The 24,098-nt window shown below is 38.4% G+C and overlaps 1 protein-coding gene across 3 annotated transcripts in view; it reads right to left on the reverse strand.

The window, feature by feature from the left end:
- Positions 1–24,098, reverse strand: part of GABBR2 (gamma-aminobutyric acid type B receptor subunit 2) — a 445,865-nt gene that overhangs the window by 19,679 nt on the left and 402,088 nt on the right. For all 3 annotated transcript variants that reach the window (XM_057423018.1, XM_057423019.1, XM_057423020.1), the window contains 3 exons: positions 17,583–17,693; positions 5,028–5,252; positions 935–1,117 (listed from right to left, as the gene is read on the reverse strand). In XM_057423018.1, coding sequence (XP_057279001.1) covers positions 935–1,117; positions 5,028–5,252; positions 17,583–17,693 — 519 coding nt within the window. The remainder of the gene's footprint in view (positions 1–934; positions 1,118–5,027; positions 5,253–17,582; positions 17,694–24,098) is intronic.

A 24,098-nucleotide genomic window follows, 5' to 3' on the forward strand; every position in this document is an offset into this window, starting at 1 on the left:
CTCACATGAGAGGGAACTGGCAAAGCTGAACTAAATTTCTTTAACAAGGCAGAGAGTGCTTTTGTTTTTTGGGGTCTTTGTTAGTCTGAGTAAACACCTTTTGGTTACCTACGCAATTGTTAGTTAAGATCCAGATAAAGAAGTAATGGTTGCAATAAAATACCTTTTCTTCAGTGTATAAGAATACTTCATTACCTAGGCAAGAGCAGGTTAATTTTTTGTAAGATATAGATCGGTTATGGTTATCTTGTCTCACAAAATGGGCAGTCTGCAAGGTGGATTATCATCGTTTGTGGTCCTGAGCAAGGATAGATATAATTAAAAACATACATGTTATACTGTCAGTGGAATTCATGCACCCCATGTGCTTAGCCTTTCTCTCAGTAGAGACTGAAGAAACTTCACAGCTTTTGAGCCAAAAGGATCAGCTTACATGACCGTAAAGGTTTTTTCCACCTTAAGAAGATATGTAATTCTGTTTCATGGTAGATGTAAAAATCTGTCTAGCAAGTTATTGAGCGAACTCTCAGAGAGGTTGAGAAGTAACAGCAACAGCAGTCTCTGAGCTCAGCCATAAACAGGAACAAAGATAGCTCTTAAGTTTACACTTGCATGTAAAGGTTATACTTCTAGAGCTATTGCTCTATAGTGCTCAGCGTGTCCATGTGGAACAGCAGGGTAATTTGCCTGTTACAAATAAATAGGGAAAGTCTCATTTGCCAAGGTGCATTTTCATTTTATCATACCTGCCAAGTATCTGCTGTATTAATTTGTTATTCCTATAAATCATCTGCTTCTTATTATTTCAGTAGCTTTCTGTTGAGAAACAATTTTGTTCCTCGAAAAAGTAGTCAACCTTTAAGCAGATTATAGAATTGTGATGAAAAACAGTAATTAAAAAAAGCGCCTGGGCAATATATACACTAAACTATACCTCTGTAATTTTCATTCTCAAGCGGTGGTTCTCTGACTGCAGTCCTTCTAGTCGAGACGTGCTGGCCTGGTTGACGCTGGTGACTGATGTTGATGTTTTTGAATCTTCTTTCTTTTGATTTTGAGTGAACTGAAATCGCCTGTTCTGTGTGGCTGCATCTGGATTTGTCCTCAGTGTAATGAGCTGAAAGGTTTAAAAGCCTTAAGAAATCCTGTCCAGAGTTTTATTTTTGCAGCTATTTCTTTTGTAGCTCAAATTATTGAAAGGCAAAGAGTTCTCTTCTGACTTTCAAGTACAAAATTCTGGAAAGTGAGCTCTGCTTGCCATGTGCCGTACTTAATTTCTGAATAACTTTACAGAATAGGTTGAACTAAAATAATTTTGCAAAGGGAAGTTTTAAAAATTAGGAAAAATGATTTTAACTATATCTGAATTATTTTCATTGCATTTAAAATATATTTTAATATTTCATCAAGCATTGTTTTCACCTTCTTTGATAGCTTTATACATTCAAAGGATATACTCTTTCTTTAAGAAAAAAAAATCCACCATCAATACCATCTCTTCCCAAGCAGTTTCATCTGAAATTTCTCCTTTCCTACTGTTACAAGTAACACTCATGCAGAGAAAGGCAGGAAGCAGGAGTATTAACCAAAAGATCTTATGGAAGATTGCACTCTGGAGATAGCAGAAACTTAATTAGGTTTTACTGACCCAAAATAAACCAAATCTGTTCATATAAATTAAACGAGTCACATAAGGTTAACCCTAAACATATTTAATTTAAGCAAATATAAGTGACACTCAGTGACAATGTGAAAATATTACCTTTACATGAGGGAAAAAAGCTACTAGCTGTTTGGCAAAGGGGAGAAAACTTCTCAGATTACTCTAGAGAACACAGAATTATCATTACTTGTCAAGCAGTGTACATATATATTTATACACAGGCAAAACTGAAGGAGCTCCCGGTCCTGAGAGCATAGGCATGGCATCATAAATTCAAAAGTGTGGAGTTTTCTGGAAAGAGAGATGGGACAATCTTTCTGTAAGCACAGCCAGATTTGGTGGTATAGCCCCATTTTGGAATTGGTTCCTCTTGTTCCTCAGAGCATGAAACTGTTCTGCATCTCCAGTGGCATGAAATAAGGACCTAACTTTCCATCAAGTAGTGAAATAATGATTCTCCTGAAAAATGCTATAGGCATGTTGGCCCTTAAAAAGTTAATTAGACCTAATTAACTTCTAACCAGAAAAATATATAGAATGTATGCTTGAATTCTGCAGATCACTTCTGCAAGATATCCTTGAACCCAGAAATCTGTAGTAGTTTAAAAAATATTTGGACATATTTTCTATCAGACAATGAGAATATCTACAGTTACTCAGTTACTGTAAGTAAGATGCAGTATAATGGCTATCATTTGTATTTGAGGACGCCTTAAATGGAAAAAGGAATGAACATTTTTCCTCTGATCTATTTTACTCTACTATGGGATTTTCCTCACATTTTCCTGAGGAATTTGGTGCTGAACAAAACATCAGTGAGTGAGGTGAACATTTAACTGGAGAAGTACAGTAACTGCCATATTATAAGTAAATAAGATTAGTAGAGCTGACAAGAAGAAAGGAAATGCCATGCTTTGTTCCTTAGTTTGCTTACATTATTGAATAGTTGCCTAGTCAGATTCCTAAAAGGGCTGTGGGACAAAATTAAATTCCAGCACTGCTGACCCAGGAGACAGCTGAAGAAAAGTTAAAAGGATTACATTTTACTCTGTATAGCAGAGAAGTAACTCACCTGCCCCAAAGCAACGTTACTGCTTGCATCTCTCTGGCCACAGTTTAACAAATGAAAAGTGCAGTCTTCCTAGATTCATTATCATCTCCCACACCTGATGAGCCACAGACTTAAATATTGCACCAGCCATCTCCCTGTCTCCAAAATCATAATAATTGACTACATACTTCTTAAGGGGAGAGATCTGGTGCCTGTGTCACACTGACATCTTACCTAGATGTACAATTTGGGTGGTGTCAGGTGTAATCTTCTGCAGGGTCCAGGCAGGCTATTGTGAAACCTGTGCTGGAGCAGGTTGAAGGAGAGAGTGCTTGCCAGCCGTCCTGCTGTAACTGTGTCACAGCATGGCGAGAAGAAATGTGGGGCAAAATGTGAGAAGAACTCTCCAGCTGTGAAAGCACTCACATGAGCATTGGAAGTGCTGCATTCCAGCTCCTGCTTCAAACTCTTCTTTTTTTTTTTTTTTTTCTTTTTTAGCTTATACAATGACCATTTTTAATGCAAAATAGCTGAGTATTTGGAAACCTGACAATACACAGAATGAGATGAAGTACTTCACACTAGAATGCTATGGTTCATGCTTGTATTTTGGATAGAAAGAACTGAGAGTAAAAATAAGGCCAGTGTAACTGGGGTTTAAAAGAGGAGCAGATGAAGGGGTTAAAGAAAGAAACAGAAAAGTCATTTCAGAGCCTGTGGTAGAGAAAAGAAGGATGGGCAAAGAAGCATGAAAGGAAAGGGGCAGAAGAGCATGTCACAGCATTAATAATATTGTCTCTTTGAAGAGAGTTCTGACATTCTGTGGACGTATTTTTTGACATCAGAGTTTTAATATGCATTTTCATGCAGCTTACACACTTAAATCTTGCAGTAGTTTGAAGTACTCTCCATTGCTGTGCTTGTGAGTGCACCCTTAATTTAGAAAGAAGTTGTGATTCTTCCCTAAAATACAGAATAAAAATATGACTATGCATGTCTGCACAGCTTTTTAATATTTGAGAAGTGAATTGCAGAACTTGTAAAAACATCCTGGTTAGTCGGCCCTGGAGAATGAATTATTTTGCCATTTTGCAGATCAGAAGTCAGCTTCTGTTGCTAGTTTGTACCTCTAATTTCTTTCAGAGGGAAAACTTTGAGATAAATTTATTAACTTGTTCCTTTTGCACATATAGTTCTTGGTTCCCCTGTTAGAACCATCACCAAGGTATGACATTTAGCACCAGATTTATTTGCTATAATTTGCTCAATACATGATTGAACATGGACCAGTAAAGAGTCATAACATTTTTATCACTGTTCCTTTGAAAACCTATTATCAGATTCCAGAGGTGTGACGATCTGACTCTTGACTCTTGCCTTGCAAATATTTCATATACCCAATTGTATACACAGCTAATCTGGGGTAGTAAGCTAGGTCTATGGAAGTCACTTAAAATTAATACAATTGTATATTTTACTTTAAAATATCAAATACATTCTCCAGAACTTGAGACCTTATTAAAGTAAAAGCTTATGTAGAAAGCAGTTTCCCTTCACACAAGATCTGTCATCCTCCCGTCTAAAGTGAAATGATCAAGTTCCATCCCTCTGTGGGCAAGTATCTTCTCATTTCTTCCAACAATGCACAACAAACACATCTTCAGGGCTCAAAAGAGCAAAAAGAAATGAAGGTGTATGCCTCCCAGTCTTTGCTTCACTTAGTCCATTTATTTCCATATTAATAAACATATTGTCAGTGTCAATATTTGCGGCGTACATACAGTTTTCCTCTGAAGAAAAACCATACTTGGATACCTTAGAGGTTTCAATATAGTTGGCCTTACAGCATGCCAGTGAACCAAAAAGCTCGCAATGTTTTCCAGGTATAGAAGCAGAGATCTTGATTATCTTGTTTAGGGTACGTAAGAAACATGGCAGAGCAGACAACTGGACCTATCCCTCCCGAATCCCCACTTATCACCCTTTCCAAAAAGTTCCCAAAAATTCAAAATGGAGGCTACTGAAATTACAGAAAACAATATTTGTTTCCCCAGTCATACATTCAGTAAAGATATAGGCATTAGAAACACATGTATTTACATTCCTGTAACTTTGCATATTCCATTTTCTCCAAAACCTCATGAAACTATATTCTTCTTCTCAGGATCCGCAGACAAGCAGTTATAGATGGGCTTGGTTTAGAATTCACACATGTGCTCTATACTTGAAAAGGTGATGAATTTTTACATATTAAATCACAATTACAAAACAGAAGGAAAAAAATCCAGACCCATGCTAAACAAATTCACTTACCTTAGGTACAAACACAAGGCAGAGAGTAATGGTGCTGCAGAATATTATGACTAAAGCAACAATGCAGAACTGCACATTGGGTTGGTCCCGAGTAAGGAATGAAACAGCAGCACCAATAATGCACATTATTCCCACGTTGTATACGCTCATTCCGATGTACTTGCTGTCATTCAAAGCAGGAATGCTGACATTTCGTGTCTCCCAGGCTAGGAAGCACCCGAATAACTGAAATGGTAAAAGAAGGAAAAAAGATGATAATTATCAGAAGAATTGGCTGGCATCCAGAAACAACATTAGTTTAAAACTGGTTAAGTTTTCTAACCTGACAAATATAGATGATATTACAATACAGAGATAAACACCTACCTTTTACCCAATATCTAATAACCTCTGTGATTTGTTTTGCTCAGTTAGGACAGATTCCTGCTCTTATAAGAAGAAAGTGAAACTCAGAATTAGTTGTGATGGGAACGTGATTCAGATTCCTCTGAATGCTATGGCCTTCATTATATCACACTTTCAGTAATTTTCACAGTCTTTCCTGTTTGTTTTCAAGGATTCCAATAAAGATACAATGTGCATTGTTCTTTTAGCTATTTTTAGCAGCTGTTCTCAATATACTCTTATCAATCCAGTCATTCATTTTATGATTATCACCTACATTAATAAACAGCAGTGTCAAGTTGTGTCCCATGGGAGACAAATATACAATGTAGAAAGTGTCACCCTAGTTGTTCAGACTGAAATTATAATGTCTTTTATTATAGTGTGAGTTGGTAATGGCCTTTCAATTGCAGTTGTCTAATGATTTCTGGCATAAAACATCCTTGTGGCAATTTTTTGTTTGCTTTTTTATTTGGTGTACTTTTAAGTTTTAGATGCTTTGTTATTTGCAATATGCTTTTTGCAATTCAGCAGGGGAAAGTCTTTAGTGCAAGGAAGCTGTCTGCATCCCTTGAAATTTAATTAGATTTTTCTACATCATGAACTGCTGGAAACAATTATTTTCTTTCTCTTGCATTCCTCAGAGAAATTCTGGCAATGCAGTAGAACCAAAATGAACTCAAGACGTAAATAGGTAACCCAGCTTACAGTCTAGCAAAGCATGATAAGAGTATATGGTGCCCTGGGTAGAATGGCAGACAGCAGATGGTGTTGGAAGGAAGGGAAGGGCAGAGAGAGAGACCATCACCAAGATTAAAGACATTGTTTCTGTGTTTGGTAGCTTTTTCTGATTACACTGTAGGGACCCTGGCAGTGTCTAAGGACGGGTTGGATGGAGTGTTGGGTGACATGGTTTAGTGTGTGGTGTCCCTGCCCATGGCAGAGGATGATTGGAACTAGATTATTTTAAAGTCCTTTCCAGTCTTAACAATTCTATGATTCTATGATGACAGACAAAAGGATGAAAGAAAAAAGGTGCACTCCCATTTGCCTTGGTACCCTTCTTGCCAGACTATCGCATTTGCCCACTGCCATGTGGGCAAATATCTTTTCTACAACTGCAACCTCTGTTGTAATCCAGGAAATTAGAGGTTTATGATGATGCCATTTGGGGATTAGTTGCAGTTGACTAATAAACATTTACCTTCTCTTTTTTTCTCCTTTGGGAAAAAATACGAAAACTGTCAAAGGCAAATAATCTGGACTAGAAGAACACTGGTTACTATGTCAAGTGCAAGAGGGTATTGAACCGACAGATTTATGTTTCCTGTACAAGCTGTTTTGCCCTTATGTGCTTTCAAGTGTAGTAATAAACAGACATTAATAACTGCAAATTTCCTTGATTATTTGCTTAGTTTTTACCTCAGCTGACAATGGTAACAAACCCAACCATTTGTGATTCAGCTGCTTTGCACTCCCACAGAAACTAGCAGGCTGCAGCCACCTACCTACTCACCCAGGCACTTCAAACCAGGACTTACTGCTGAACTGCCAGCCCTGCCCTCCCATTCCTGAGCTTGTCTGCAAGCCTTATTTCATTCTCTTGCCTACACCACATATGTTACCCTGCCACATGCTCATGAGTGGAGCTGGCATGGAAGCCCATGAAGGATGGCAGGCTGGAGATGCTGCCTAGTCTAGGCAAGCCTTTTGATCACCCACTTGCCAATGCTGCCATCGCTGCCACAGTCCTTATCATGATACACAGACAGGGGTGGCCCTTTCCAGAACAACAGCAGCAGCTGTCTTTGCAGTCCTTACCCAAGTTTTCCTCAGCACCATTCCCAGCCTGCCCCCTTCCTACCCAGGGCACTCCCACGCCTCCTTGTTGCAGGACCATCTCTTCTGCTTTACCTATCTCCTCTAGTAGGACAAGAAGTCACACCTCACCCCAGCCCCATAATTCTTGCCCTGCCCTTCCCAGTAGCCTAAGTGCAGGAAGGAAAGTAGTGGATGTTGCAGGTGGAGCATGGGAGGGAGCTGCTCTTGAGAGGCCAAGGTATATGCAGACATCTAGCTGAAGCAGAGAGGAGTCTCAGAGCCATTCAAGTAAGGCAGTTGAGGTGGGTAAGATGTTTATCAAGACAGGTAGCTTTGTGCCAGAGAACAGGGCATGCCCTAATACATTTTGGAAGCTCTCACGTAACCAAGATGATACTTCCGATAAGAATAGGTTGCAGGGGGCACTCTTCTGCTGTTGGGTCTGGTACTGCACACAGATGGAGCAGGGAATGTACAGACTCCATTACAAGCCCTGCAGAAGCAAATTGTCCACTGTATTGACCTGTCTGCATCAGTGACACCTTTTTTCAGGATACAAACATATTCCTCCCAGACTCGCCGGTTGCCTGTTGTGCACTCGCTGCACTCTTGGTCCTTCACTATTTAGCTGTGCTGCAAGCTTACACTTTGCCAATACCTGAACTTATAAATAGGCTGGTCTGGGCTGAGGTGTTTTGAGAGGTAAGAGGAATGCTTCTGTGTATGTCTAGATCATGTTTTTAAAAGGTTGAGACCTTGACTAACTATGGCAAGATTTCTATCTTCTCTTTCTACTGTTAATTATTAATGAGATTTTTAGGGTTGCAGGTCATTCCTCACTCTCCCCCACTTCTCCCAGTATGAACAGATTTCCTTCCAAAAGCATTATTCTGGGAATACAGCCAACATACTTAAATGAGGCCAGCATTTATTACGAATAATGGGCATGAATTTATTGCTGAGGCAGTTATAAAGTGATCTAAAATATCAATTATAATGGAAAAAAGATCATTTGAACAGTGTTGTGGAGGTTATAGTTTGGCCCATTCTCATTTATAATTAAGAACAGCATGGAAAATGATTAAGTATCTTCCACATGAAAGGAAGGTATTTATTTACAAGGTAACTAAAGAATGGGAGAGGCTTTTGCAGCAAGTGGGTTTCCTCAGAATGATGCACTATAAATCTGAGAGCATTGTTTTTAATTTTCATTGGCATTTTGTTTAAAATGCTTGCGTCAGGAAGAGAGCTCTCCTTTTCCAAAAGTCACAGCTCATCTTTGAGACTCAAACATGGATAAAAGCTGAGTTTTTTGCAGCCTCCTTCCAGGATATTGGTGATTGCAGAGGTGCTCCTTTTTTGCCTGCTACAAATGCCTGCAGGGCTCCATGGGGTTGGTAAGATTTCTCCTTTGAGAAAGAGCTTTCCTGAAGGAATATGACACTTCTCTTTCCCTCCATATGCCCTTCTTATTTTCCCCTTTCCTGAGGCTCAGCCAATCTGCACAAATAAAAGATTCACTTTTATGACAGCAAAGATCCTGAAAATGTGTAAAATGGCTTAATTAAGGAATAGGATGCAGATGTTGCTAGTGAAAGGTCCAGATTTCCACTATTCCTTGACAAGTTTTGAATATGAAACTCATGAGCTCCAGTTCAAACCATGGACATTTAGTGCTCAAGTTCAGCTGCTCTTCACTCCTGGTACTTAAATTATAAACATTAATCTTCCCCAGATATGTAAATCACACTCGTCATTATGCTTGTGGGCACCTATGTCTTGCGATTGTTGTGCAATTTAAGGACTGTTCGATATTTAAGGCTGCCTGCTGAGATTTGCATTGCAGCTGTCTCTTTTCCTATTGCCCCTGGAGAGTTCAAACTGGTAAAGGCTTCTCAGAGTATATGTCTACCAGTTTAGCCTCCCCCCCCCAGTACAGTAGCAGACATCTTTCTTTGAGACAATGATGCTGCTGCTGACCATTGCACAGTGTCATGCTTTGATCACATGGTGCAATTTCAAATTTTGCCTGAGATTTAGTTCTTAGCACCAGAGTAGAGATTGTCCCTTTGGGGACACATCAAGAATGAAGCTGGGAAGGCTTCCTACATTGTTAGTCAATAACTTCAGACCTTTCCCCATTTTGGTCTACTAAATACACATCTTACTGATGTAGAAAGCATCATAAAATGTTGGTTTAGGTTTTCTCTGAAGGGGTGAACTGTACAGGCAAGATTGGCTTGCTTCAACTTTGAAAGTAGGCAGCTTCCATTTGACACTACACTGATTTAGAATATTGTCTTTGTAGCAGTCAATATGGTGGGTTTAGGCTGTGCTGTCAATGAACCTAAATAGGTTGTGAGAAAACCATTGTATGAATTTGGGGAAAACAGTACCTGAAGACAACAGGATTGTACCACTGTGACTAAAGATAGAAATCTGGTTACTAAGAAGAATCTGTATTAAAGTCTTAGAGGGATAACAGGACTATGGAGAATATAATATGTGCATTAAAAGAGTTTGTACTAACTAAGAGTCTTGTACTAACTAAACTGTGATAGCTGGGAATATAATAGAAGAGTTTGTAGCTGAACTACTGGAAAGCGTTTAACACTATTTGTCAAAACTCTACTGGCTAGCTAATTTTAAGTCTTGTTCAGCAGAATTACTGCTAAACACAGTAACGACTGCTTACTGATCCACAACATACATTAATACAATCAAGTGTCTAATTTGTTATTGGGCTGCATAGACTGTGAGATGACAGGCAGGAACCTTTATCTTCCTATATTCCCTCTTGCCCTGTACTGCGTTTAAAGCATTTTGTCTATATGTTTCATTTCAGTGTCATGTCTGCTTATACTTTGAACATGGGTTGCAAGCAGTATTAGGAAAGAAAGAAAAAGAAAGAAAATTATACTGAGAATATCAGACAAGAGCAGAAAAATACCAGAGGAGAAGTCTCCAATCTTGTCAGAAGTCATGCTTGCCAATATCTAGAGCGTATGGTTTTGGAAAGATTATATATTGGACCAGGCTGCAGCTTTGCAACTAATTACTGTACTGTAATAGCACTTACTGTTCTGACCTGTGGATCATAGCCTTGTTGTTCTGTGTGAAAGGACAAAAGCAAGCCTTTACTTCACAATCTTATATCTTGGGATTTTGTTTGTTGTTGTTATTTTGGGTTTTGTTGGTTTTTTGTTTTGTTTGTTTGTTTCTTGGTTTTGTTATTTTTTCTAGCTAGATTACTGGGACACTGCCTATCCTGCCACCCCTTAAAACAAAGGCAGTTCTGGACTCTGGCCTGTAAAGACGTCTTACTCTGAAGTAACTGTGAAGCTGGACTTATGGGTTTCCCTACTCGTGTTCATTCATTAAATCCAGACCATCACAGGCATATTTTTATTTCAGTGAAATAGCTGCAGATTTTTTTCAATGAGAATATTCAAAACATTTTGATTTTCAGGTGCTCACTGGAGAACTGGGCAGTAAAAATACAGAGCAGTTTTCAGGAAGATGCAGTGATTTGTTTTTTAATTGCCAGCACACCAAGTAAGGTTAGCAAACTGAAAGACAAACTATACCCTTGTAGGTCTTCTATCTTCACAGTCAGTACAATCTGGTGTTAACCCATCATCACTTTCTCTCTGATCTGGTATGAGTCAGCTGTGTATTTAGTTCATGTTCACAGAACTGCTCTGGATAGACAGTACTAAAGGGAAGCTTAACATTTCTATTGAGCATTAGGAAAATAGCTAAATATTTTTGAATTACAAGATGTGATATTCAGTTATTGAGTGACGGGCTTTCTTTGTAAAGGTCTTGGCAAAGTCCTTTACGCTGCAGAGCACTTAGCATAGTCCTGGCCAGGGCAAGAAGGAAACGCACCTGCAGAAAGCTATACATGTTAACAAGCACCCAGACAAAATTTTCCACATTATACCTCAGCCTCCCAAATCAACAGGTTAATAAAATATTTTCCCTTCTTCCTATTTAGACTGCATTTGACTTTCATCCATGAAAATCCTTCTTAGTCACGAAGCACATCATAGTAACTAAGCTGAAACACATATGCAATTGGTTAGAAAATATCCATTTGGAATACCTTTATTCTGGCATAAGCTTACCACAGACAAACACAACACCATAAATTGATAGATCATCTCTGATAAAAATAAGAGTGTGCTATAATTTAAATCTATTTTTGCTATATAAAAATTGATGCCAAGAGACATGTAGGGGAATACTGCAATATCTGCAATATTCCAAGAATATATTTAAGGTTTCCTTATGGTCATAGGAGGGAAAAAATTATCCTACAAAACCATATGGTAACTTATGTTTTGGATGCTAAAACACTGTCAATGATTTATTAAAGTTATACAAATATCTGGTGCCACTAACCCCTCTACCATGTCTCCCCCCACCCCAAGCTTAACTCTCTTCCTTTCTAATGACTGTAAGACAGGACAGATGGGGTGGTGCTAAACCCACCAAAATTGTAAGTTGGAATAGTGCAGATTAATTGAGAAGGAGGCAGTCCCTTCTTCTGAGTACTCTTTTCAGTCATGAAATCCGCTCCTGGAACACTTTTCTGTTTTGGCCCCTGCTGTACAAAAAAGATATGGACAGACTGGAGAGGGTCCAGAGAAGAGCCACAAAGATGATCAAAGGACTGGGAAACTGACACGTGAGGTAAGGCTGAGAGAACTGGGTGTGTTTAGCCTTGAGAAAAAAAGGCTCACCAACATGTGCTGGTATTTAAAGGGTGGCTACAGAGAAGATGGAAACTCCCTTTTTACAAGGAGTCACATGGAAACAGCAAGGTATAATGGGTACAAATTACTCCTGGGGATATCCCAATTGGACATCTAGTTTGAGTTATGTTTTGCCAAGAAAGGTTGGATCAGATTAACCTTGAGGTCCCTGCCTTCCTGACTGGGATTCTGTGACTCTGTGAAGAGAATTAGGAAAAAATGCAAGTAAACATGTTAAAAATCAAAGCTATTTTCAGAAAATAATTAGGAATTTTAACATAATATGGAGACTATTAAATTTTTCTACATATAGAATGTATTAATTAGATAAAGAAATTAAACAGCAACTGAAAGTTGTTTGGGTATGTACTGTAAATGATCTGCACTAAAGTTTGTAAGTGTAAAGAAGCTTTACTTACTCAAAAGTTGATTTGATTGTTATGCAATTTAAAACAAACGAGCAGTAAATTTGGCCAAAGACTAGGCAGAATGTAACAAAAGTTAAACAGAAGAAATTCATTATAACAATTATGAATTAAAGTTCTAAAATACAGTGGAAAGGGAAGTCAAATATACATATAGTAGAAAATGAATGGCTAGCCGCATTCATACAGATTTCTAAAAATGTATGTGAAAAAGGGAATTTAATAATGATTCATTCCTTGGACGATGACAAATTCAACAGTAATGATGCATGGTAAGATATGTTTAATGAGTATTTTTGTCTTATATTTATATAGAGGTGGAACAATCTATTCATGTCTTGCCTTATCAAAGCAGCAAAATGCAGTTTATTTCAGCAATAAGAGAGCTCTTGAAGACCCCGTCAAGACAAGCTGTTGTAAACAGAGAGATCCAGTAACTTGCATGCAGAATTTCTAGGGATTGATTCAGAAGTCTGGACTTATGGACTTATTTGCTGGTATTTATTGGAATTCTGGCAAAGATCCACTGAAGATATAAAGAGGCCATGTGGGAAAAGAGAAAGTAGAACATCTTCAGCGATTATGGAGCTATTATGGTAATTTTTATCCTAAGCAAATTAATGAAGTGGCTGATACATGAACTGAAGAAAAAAAAAAAGAAAAAGTAATATAATTCAACATGCTATTATTTTTTTTTCAATGAGTTTGCAAGACTGAATAATCACATTTATGCAGCCTATTTGGATTTCTCAGTAGTGTTTGTCTTAAGACTGTTCAGTATTGTTATTTAAAAATAGTATGTCACAAAATTGATAAAACAAATTTAAATTGATTGAAATCTATGTGATAGATCTCAATGTGCAATTAATGAGAATTAATGAGAAGCTATTGACAAAAGAGATTATCCACTTCCAAACCCCTGCCATGGGCAAGAACACCTCCCACTAGACCAGATTGCTCAAAGCCCAATGCAGCATTGGCCTTGAACACTTCCAGGGATGGGGCAGCCACAGCTTCTTTGGGCAACCTGTGCCAGTGCCTCACCACCCTCACAGTAAACAATTTCTTCCTTACATCTAATCAGCAACACAACGAAACTTCCAGGCACCTTGAGTCTAATGTTAAATAAACGCATATTAGGAAGAGGAAAATCAAACTGTAGACAAGTCTAGCATTTGTGGTTGATAAGCAAAGCACTCTCATGGAGTTCAATCCATCCTTAATCTGGTGTTGTTCTGGCTGAAATCATAAAAATAATTCATACCTTCAGAAAGATTTTAGTGCACTCACTAATAACACACCACTGGCAAACTTAAGATGGTGTGATTTCTTTCATCCTTTGGAATATATGAAATAAGTGTCATTTTCAACCATGTCTACATCATCAGAAATCAAAGCTAAACATAGTGCAACTGATGGTAAACATGTACAAACAGACAGAATCTGAACTTGTAGGTAGCCTTTTAGGAGCTGAACATGAGATGGGAAAAAAGCTGAGACCCATATGTATGGTGGGACTTGGCCATGGTCACTAAGACTAATACAGTAACGAAGACAAGATTTAGAATGGCTGTCTTCCTGTTATTCTCTGGTCTCCAGTGTTGAGGAATCTGAATCCAGTAACTGAGAAGCCTTCCTGCAGTTACTCAGCATTTCCTTACATCCCTTCAAAGACAATTGAAGAATCATGAATCTGACTTTTAATATTTGCTTACTTTAACATAGAAGGAACAGGTGCATCCTGGAGAGTAAGGCTTCTCTTACATTGCCTTGTCTTGCTTTCAGTGCCCTTTCCTGTCCTTCTGTGCTCTGCTCTACCTTGAATGACTTATTCTCTCTATCAGTTTTAAGTTATCAGAATGGACAGTATTGCTTTATATCTTCAAGCCAAAAAAGAAAAGTTCTTTTTTAGATTTGGAGCGACATCAATTTGATGGATGGACCACTCAGTGGATAAAGAACTGGCTGGATGGCTGCACACAAAGAGTTGTGGTCAATGGCTCAATGTCCAGCTGGAGACCAGTAAGGAGTGGCGTCCCTCAGGGACTGGTGTTGGCACTGGTCTTGTTTAACATCTTCGTAGCTGACATGGACAGTGGGATTGAGTGCGCCCTCAGCAAGTTTGCTGATGACACCAAGCTGTGTGGTTGGGTTGATACGCTGGAGGGAAGGAATGCCATCCAGAGGGACCTCGACATGCTTGTGAGGTGGGCTGATGCCAACCTCATGAAGTTTAACCATGCCAAGTGCAAGATCCTACACCTGGGTCGGAGCAATCCCAGGCACAGCTACAGGTTGGGCAGAGAAGAGATTCAGGGCAGCCCTGCGGAAGAAGGACTTGGGGGTGTTGGTCGATGAGAAATGAACATGACCTAGCTGCAGTGTGCACTTGCAGCCCAGAAAGCCAACCGTATCCTGGGCTGCATCAAAAGCAGCATGAGCAGCAGGTCGAAGGAGGTGATCCTGCCCCTCTACTCTGCTCTTGTGAGACGTCACCTGGAGTATTGTGTACAGTTCTGGTGTCCTCAACATAAAAAGGACATGGAACTGTTGGAACAAGTCCAGAGAAGGGCCATGAGGATGATCAGGGGACTGGGAGCACCTCCCGTATGAAGACAGGCTGAGGAAGTTGGGGCTGTTCAGCCTGGAGAAGAGAAGGCTGCATGGAGACCTCATAGCAGCCTTCCAGTATCTGAAAGGGGCCTATAAGGATGCTGGGGAGGGACTCTTCATTAGGGACTGTAGTGACAGGTCAAGGGGTAACGGGTTAAAACTTAAACAGGGGAAGTTTAGATTGGATATAAGGAGGAAATTCTTTCCTGTTAGGGTGGTGAGGCACTGGAATGGGTTGCCCAGGGAGGTTGTGAATGCTCCATCCCTGGCAGTGTTCAAGACCAGGTTAGATGAGGCCTTGGGTGATATGATTTAGCTAAGGTGTCCCTGCCCATGGCAGGGGGGCTGGAACTAGATGATCTTAAGGTCCTTTCCAACCCTAACAATTCTATGATTCTATGATTCTAATCTGATCTTATTTTCATTTAGAGATGAGAGGTTGCTGTAAATAATTTTGGACTGAGTAAATCATTAAGCCATTTCACCTCAACTATTTCATTGTAGTGTAATTAGCAATGCTAGGTCTTTATTGTAAAGTAATTATAAAGTTAAGTTAGAGGTATTTTATTATTACAAAGAGTAGAATTTTGTATTAGGTAAACCCTTATAAAATGATACAGTAACATGAGAGTTTCTGGTTTTGTTCTGAAGATAAAGTTTGTGTGAGGCACAGAAACATCATTGGTGATGAGATAAAAAGCATCAATCCTGTTATCCTTATATAACTCAGTGTAGCAATTATTTAAGTGATTCAGGAGAGTATCTTCCTTTTTAACATTTATCAATTTCTGTGATAAAAGGGCACTGGAGTAATAAAGAGTGTATATTTCACCAGTGGTTATGAAACCCTGTGTGCCTGAAATAAGTGTAGTGAGTAATGCCAAATGGCATTTGCAAACTTGAACAAACTGAGTCACATATCTTGTAGAAAACAGTGCAACAGACATGACAACCAACTAATTTCGGGCAAAGGACTAGTGAGAACCAATGCAGCTTGATTACTATCCAGCACAACTCAAACTTGAAAGAAGCTTAAAAGAAAATTACCAGAGAATGGTTTTTAAAAATATATAACGTTATTTTCCCTCTTTAACTTTTAATTGAAGATATTATTGAAGTTAGTTTTACAAAAAATCCCCACTGCTCGAATTCTTCAATATTTTTAAAGGAATGCTATTTGTTCATTTACACCTAAGTTTACACCTAAGAACCAAACATATTTACTTGTTTACTTTTCAAACAGAAATCCCTTGATGCTGTGCTACAAATTGAGATTACTGCTAATCCAGAGCCACTCAGAGCTGCGTGGTAAGACATGTTGAGATGTGAAAACTCCCGTAATTCCTGATCCCTTTGGGAGGATCAAATAAGTACTAGCTCTTGATTTCACAGCCTGCTTGGGCATTCTCTGAAAAATAGGCATCTACACCTAAACTGGTTTCTCTTTTTTGTTTGTTTTTTTGAATGGGAAGGTTGGAAGGCTTCCCTTTGGCTAGTCACTCCAAGATCAGAGCTCTCACCTGGGACCTGGAGACACTTGGTGTTGGTGCCTTCTCTGCCTGAAGGCATTCCCCAACAGCCTATTCTGACCACAAGCCTACTAGAATTCAAAAAACAAAAAGAGCCCTCATCTCTTCCTGTTGATCTTCATATTTCATATTTGAAGATCTTTCAGCCTGAAAAAAAGCAGCATGATTTGCAGCCCAGCAGAGCAGTCATTCAATGTGGAGAGGGAAAACAAGTACTTCATTCACCAGCAGCTCCCACTCCCCAGCTTCCCCCAGGGCAGCAGCACCAACCACTCTGAGAGGAAGCAGCTGACCCAGTCTTTCACGGGTGTCCTACTGAACCGGCATGCTGCAAACGCACAGAACAGATTGAACCCTCCGGGTAGTGTAAAGGAATGTTTATCTAGATTTAGGATCCAGATGGGACTTGGCCCAAGATAGGTGTTCAGCTGGTCAGTGCTGTCAAATTCAGATGTTTTTAAAACCTTCAGGCCAAGGAGCTTTTAATCACTAATAGTCACCATTACAGTGTTTTAATCAAGGTTCAGGATTCCTGGCTCCCAAGGTTTTAGAAATCTTTTTGTGGAGATGGGCTTTGGTGATAAAAGGGTTATTTTGATTCAGGCTACAAATTAATATTGTGTCTCCTGCGGCTGTTCATGAAGGATATTTGAAAGTCAGAGGCAAGCATCTAGAATAACCTAGTCCCATCTTTCTGGAAAACCTAAAAGAATTCACATGATTGGGCTTCTTTACCTACAAAGTTGACTCATTCATTGATCCATCTTTTTACTGTTGAATTTCTTGTTTTGCCATATATCTATAGTATTATCTTTAAGTGCTGTTAATGTCTTATTTATATTGCATATGCATATATCCATATATTACTACCAAATGTACTTTAGAAATGATCCAAATATAAAAGATGTATTCAAGGAAGTTTTAAATCACTCCCAGCCATCAGAAAAGCAAATATAATTCAGTTCATGCCTATCAGTAAATAGCAGCTTGAAGACAGTGTTGTGCAAAACAAGCTATGCTTACCATCAGCAGCCCTTTATAAGCATAGACTATCCCAAGCCATATTGTCATGTGGGTGTTTTCGCAGTGCTCCAAGATTGGTCGGATGGAAATATCTCTGCCAGCGGGGTCCGGCTGGAAGAAGAAAAGGTGAAATATTTAGATTCAGATTTCATTTGTATCCACACCTCAGAGGTACTTAAATCTATTATCAGTAGATTGAGGATGTGTAGGATACAGAGTGGACAGCTTTAAACTAGTGATGACTGCCGACCCATGAACCTGCAAAAGAGTACAGTCAGTAGCAAATATCTGAAGAAACAACTGCATGATAGCTACCCCCAGCTGAGGTCACCTTTACTGCAAATCAGAAACAAAATGTCTGAAGTCACTCTATCTTTAACGATGTCAGTCACATTTATCAACTTCAGGACACCTAATTTTTCTACAAGGCAAACAGCTTGAATGCGCAGGCATGAGAATAAATGTACTTAAAGCCATCTGTCCTTTAACCTGAGGTTCTTGTGTCACTGGCAAATAGATGATAAACAATGTATGAAACACTGCTGTGGTTCAGGTGTTTTTTCACTGATAACCATGAGCTAAACCAAAGACCATTTACTATAGAACCCACAGCAACAGAGTAAAAATCATCAAAAATCTGGGAAAAACATGTCCTTTAGAGTGAGTGAACATCAATGAAGAATTTAATACTGCTGGAAGCTTTGCAGGTTTCCATTTATTTTGAAAAAGATATTGTATAGAAGTGCAGAATCAAGACAACTTGCAGCCTATGAGGACTGTTTATGTGAGACAGAAGTTATGATAAAGACTCAGAGAAAACTGTAAGAACCACCCCCCTCAAACTGCTTTTTAAAGGTGTACATTTTATAAGAACACAAGGTGCTTTTCATATGACATACTAACAGATTCTGCAGAATATTCCGGTTGGCTATGTGCGTACATACAGTCTGTTTTACTTTACAGAGAACACTGAAATACTGAAAGCTGTATTTTCTTTCTACTTTGAAACACTGAAATTCAGCTCAGCTAAGATCAACCCAGACCTAACTTTCTGTACCCAACTGGGTACAGTGGGCTTTGCAAATTTCCCTTTTTGATGAATAACTTTTGCAAAATGTCTCATACAGAAATATAATGATTATTATATGAGATAAGGAAAAGTCATGTTTTCACCAACTGAAATGTAGAATTGTATGTGGAAGGACTTCAGAGAGAGCTGAATAATTTCCTAAAGCTTCTTGCTGCCTCTGACGCTGCTATGATTTTTGCTATGGATTTCAGTGGTCACAGCATTAGTCCGTAACTCAAGTTTCTTTTATCAGTCTTTTTGTATGTGAGGCATTGCTCCTGACTTCATATAGTGTAAAAAAATAATGTAACAAATAAGGAGGGTAGGAAAACACAAACAACCTTGTACTATGCGCTGCACAGTCAAAGGATTCACAATTTTCTTTGAAAACCCTGCAGTAGGCAAGACATTAACATTTACAACCTTTTCCGATCCTGGACTTCTGTAGAAACCCTGAACAGGAGAATAAAGATCTTTGATAAAAGGTGTCCTAAATCAAAATAAGATAAAAACCAAGTAGAAGATATTAGCTCTCCCAGAGAGCTTATAACTCCACCATAATGGTTGCTGATGGCAAGCAACCAAACATTAGCTGAAGAATTGAAATGACTGCAAAGATTAAGTGGCATCACAACATTTAAGACGCTATGAATGTTTGTCTGGGGATCAGTTGAACTACCTCATTTTCCTTCATCAGTGACAAAAGCCCACTGCTAAAATCTGGGTGCACTGAAGGGAAAGTACCCTTTCATGTTAAAGTCACATACAGCCTGCTAAGTTGAACATAATTTTGGGTTAGTCTGAGGTAAAGTTCACTTGGCAAATCATTCAAATATAGCTTTGAATGTGTAACTGATGTGTCAATAAGACTGTACTACAGAGAAATTCTTCTGAAATTCCAAACTACACAAAAATTTCAGTGATGTGCTTTTGTGAAACAATAAAATATATAAATAATGCTGACTTCCACCTGGTGCGATGGACAATGTAATGTGGTTTGTTTCCCTTGTGCCTGCATAGAAACCTCCACTCACACGCCACCACTTTTAACCACCTGCAAGCAACTGGAATTATCCCTTATTTTGAAAAACATTACTGAAATGAGAACTCCTACTTGGTCAGTGGCAGATAATATTTTTATTTTCATTTTCAGTATGCGGTCATTCTCTTATGCGAATTTGCTTCAAAACTGGAAAATTTATATCCATTTATTACTCAAAACTGAAAGACCTGGTCAGAAAAATAATGAAATGGAAAACATAACTTGTTTTCAAATATTGTTAGATAAAAAGAAATTCCTATAGTAGGAAGGTTGCCAGATTTTATTAGGCAATGATATTTTTTAAATTATGTTAATTAAAATGGTGCATTCAGATTTCATGTCCTGTGAAGTGCCTAGGGGCAGTAAGAAAAGAGAGAATACTGATTGTGGCATCAGCAAAAGTGTATATGGGGTAGCCCTTCTTCCAATGCACTTCCCAGGTCTGCAAGGTGGCAGTGTTTTAAAGACAATCTTGCTGATGTCTTGTGCGTGTGGAGTTAAGCTTTGGCAGGTAGCAGTAATTTTACAGTGAACTGATTTTGCTGATTACTTATTGGTACTGCAAAATGACATTCCTGCTTTACTGCTTTTAATTTGCCATTCTGTTTCTTCACTGATTTTGCATGAATTAACTAATCACAGCAAAAAGCTGGGTTAAAAAAGCATACGATATTTTCTGATGTCAGAAGAATTTTTAAAAACTCTACAATTACAGCTGAATGGAGCACTTCACTGACCTCTCTAATCATCCACCATTTGTGCACTTTGTTATTGCTTTAGAGAGGATGACAACATAAATGCTACCAGTGATTATATATGTACTGGAAATTTGCCCTTTCCTTTTATAGAAAACAATCTAAATGCCCTTCAGATGTCATTCCTAAAAGCCTGAAGACCTCCTATCTTGTGATTAGGCTCAAGCTTTCCTACCTCTTCTGAAACCTAATGGGGTTTCTGACATTGACATAAATTTCCGGAGTATTTTCAGCAGTTGAACATAAACAGTTTAATCTGTTCACTTCATAAAAGAGCTGTGTATCATCCCCTGTAAAATGCTTGTTTTACATTAGATCTGCTAGGTCTAGAAAGCAACCCAAACCAGTAAACAGACTGCCTACAGAATGTTTATATCTGTTCTCAGTGCATGTTCAAATCCTCATTAGTCAATTCTGTACTTTTGTTGCTTCTTCATTTTCTTTGCTTTTTAGTCTGCTCGTGGGCTGGCAGAAACTCATCGTAATAGGTGAGTGATAATTTAGGTGGGTACTCCAGAGGGAGAACTGAAGTTTAAAACCACCTGGAACCAGCAGGGAAATTTGCAGGAGGGACCCTGGCAGGGGCAATGACAGAGACTGCCAAGTGCCTCCTGCCTTCCTACACGTCCTCAAAATAACTAGGCAGCAATGAGACTCTTGTTTTCTTCACATATCTGTGTATTGCAGTACAGAACTACAGGCTGGTTTAAGCTGCTTTTTGAGAGTGGCCTGTGTGAAGGAAGCGGAAAGGCCATGCTTCAGGTGCAAGTGCAGTTTTCATTGAACAATTATCTCAAATTCCTTTAAGGATTTGGCTTTGCTTGAGGAAACAAATGTATGCAGTGTAATGGACAGCTTTCCTTGTCTCAGGCTAAGGTGTGAGAAGACAGAGCAAACCACCCTGAGGCACCTGTGCCTTCTAGGCATGATGTTACTTGATCCATGTATGTCAGCTCCTACCTCCATTATTTCATCTATAACTACAATTTCTTAGTGGCTATTATACTATGCAAAATCCTTCTGTAAAAGACCCCGTGGGGGGGGGAAGATATTTATATGAGGATTAATTTATCACTGACTTATTTTGTGTCTTTATTGCTCTTCCTTCTTTATAGCTCTACATAGGTCTTAAAAGGAGAAAGCATCATGAGGCATTTCATCCAGCAAATCACAGAATCCTTAGGGCTGGAAGGGACCTCTGAAGATCATCTAGTCCAACCCCCACAAAAAACTGTCTGTGAAGAACAGACTGGGCCACCACACAGTATCCAGAAGAGCTTGACCTCCTAAGGTACTTCTACGTGCTCACTTCTTCAGGTCCCATTGTTGGTACAGCAGGTGATCCTTATTTATGGAGTTGTGGTGCTGCTGTGTAACATAGCTCACAGGTGGGAGATCTCAGCAAGCTTTCTGAGAAACATCACAGCAGATTTCCAGTATGACATTTTGTCACTTCTGCAGCTGCAGTTTCGTGAGAAAATCAGAACATTAGGGCTCAGCCTTTTCCAAAGATGGATACGAAACATAAGATAAATAACTGCAGCTTCTGTTTACTAGGTTTAAAATAAACTGTACAGTTCCCATAGTACAGAAAATACAGGATCTTCAGTCACACTGTTAAAATGGCCTTCGTATGCCATCCCACTCTCTGTTTTATTTTCTTTTTAAACAGCTTTCATCTAACTGGCATAATGACTGTATACTATTGCTAGTCTTCAGCATGAATTAGACGTCTCTGGCATTTTCAATTCGGCACATTTAACAGTCAAATGGAGTTCCAATATGATTTCTTATCTGAAAAACCAGACTTTGCTAAATTAGAAGATCATCCTTAATTCCTTTTAAATTCACACCCCCCCAACCCCCCAGGTATAAATATATTTAGTTTATACTGCAAATTCTGTACAGGTGTTCCACAAAAGGATTTCAACAATTTTCACATGCACTTTGTTGTAGCTAGGCTCTCAGTTATTGATGAAAAGAGAAAGAGAAGGATCAGAGGCTGTCTACTTTTCAATTTCTTAATAATTTGAGGGTATTTCTAGAGGAAAACAACTGTGATATGGAAAAGAGATTTGCCAGGAAATGGATCCTTTTATTTATTTATTTTTTACTTTGTGTATTCATACCTGCCATGAATGCAAAATAGCAAATGCAATGCTATGCTGGAGTAGATCACTTGGATTGTCTTCCAACTAAAAATTTGCTAGACAACTTAGAATAAAACATTGTTTGTCTTTGATCAACACTGAGATTGGGTTCAGATACGTTATGAATCAATTGTATGTTATATAGTAGCTCAGCCAAGTACAAAATTGTTCCTGGATTCTTGCAGTCCAGTGACCAATTTCATTTCTCTTCAAGATTAATTGAGAAGTTTGGTCACTTCTGTAATACTCTAATGATTCAGGACAGTGATTGATTTAAAGACTTTTCCTTTATGTATTTTTCTTTGATTCAGATTCATGGGGCAATATGATCATGGGACAGAAAATCAGCTTTTAATTCTGAGCACAGTACTATTTCATATAAAAAGGGCTGTTTTCCAGTATAGAAATGCAGGATTCTGTTAATAAAAATGCAGCCTTCAAGTAAACAACTATCCTTACACCCAGCCACTCCATGACTCCTGCATAAGAAACATAAAAATTCTCACCTCATGAGACGGTAAAGATGAGGTCCTAAGCAATCACAACGTGCAGTGCATCCAGCATGCATGCCTGATGCTCTCTCATGCAGGTCCCAAGAAGAAAATTATTTTACACTTGAATTTAGATACATTTTTTTCAAATCAGTTAAATAATATTATTTATATTTTTAAAAACAGTTACAGTTGATGACTATTGTCTAAAACTACCGGTGTTATCAGCATTGTTCTCAGGCTGAAAGTCAAAAAAACAGGAATGCACCAGCTACTAAGAGTGAGAAAAATGACTGCTACTGCTGAACCCAGGATAACTATCAATACATAACTGCATCAAGATAGCATGCTATATCAGTTTCCACCTGAATAGAAAACTTCTCATGAGGATCAAAAATTTAGGAATGTTACTTTTAATTTTTTTTTTCCCATAATCTGAGGTGGAAGATAAAATTTTATTTCATGAAATGGTTAGAGCTGTTTCAGCCCAAAATCTGTGGATTTGTACCAGAGCAATGGATTAATGCTCATGGCATTATCAGAAAGGGAGCTGTTGCCTCATTTCTCATTTCATTGCCTAGGAAGTCCGAGAGGTATTCAGCCTGTTGTGCCTTACTTCTTTGAGTTAGTTAGAAAAAAACATCTTTCTTTCCAATAACTATGATCACTAAAAATTCTCACTCCAGTTTTTATTGCTCCAGAGCTAGATTCAGTGCTTTTACAGTAAATGTCAAATTAGAATTAGGAATTTCTTAAACTCTAATTCTATTTATAATTTTAAATTGAAATTTACTAGAAAATATGTTAAAGAAAACATTCTCCATTTGATTTTTTTTTTAAAAAGGATCAATTTCAATAAATTTAATAACTTGAAATCATATTTAAAATCAGGTTTGTAATTCTTTATGATATCCCCTTGCAAAGTTATTTCAAATGAAAATGTGTGATTTTTAGGTTTAAAAAACCTAAAATGACCTTTTAAAACTGTATTTATTCATATTAATTATAG

The sequence above is a fragment of the Pezoporus wallicus genome, unplaced genomic scaffold (genome assembly GCF_028554395.1).
Source record: "Pezoporus wallicus isolate ANWC-B61680 ecotype Strahan unplaced genomic scaffold, APGP_CSIRO_Pwel_v1 contig_749, whole genome shotgun sequence".
NCBI classification, from domain to species: Eukaryota; Metazoa; Chordata; class Aves; order Psittaciformes; family Psittacidae; genus Pezoporus; species Pezoporus wallicus.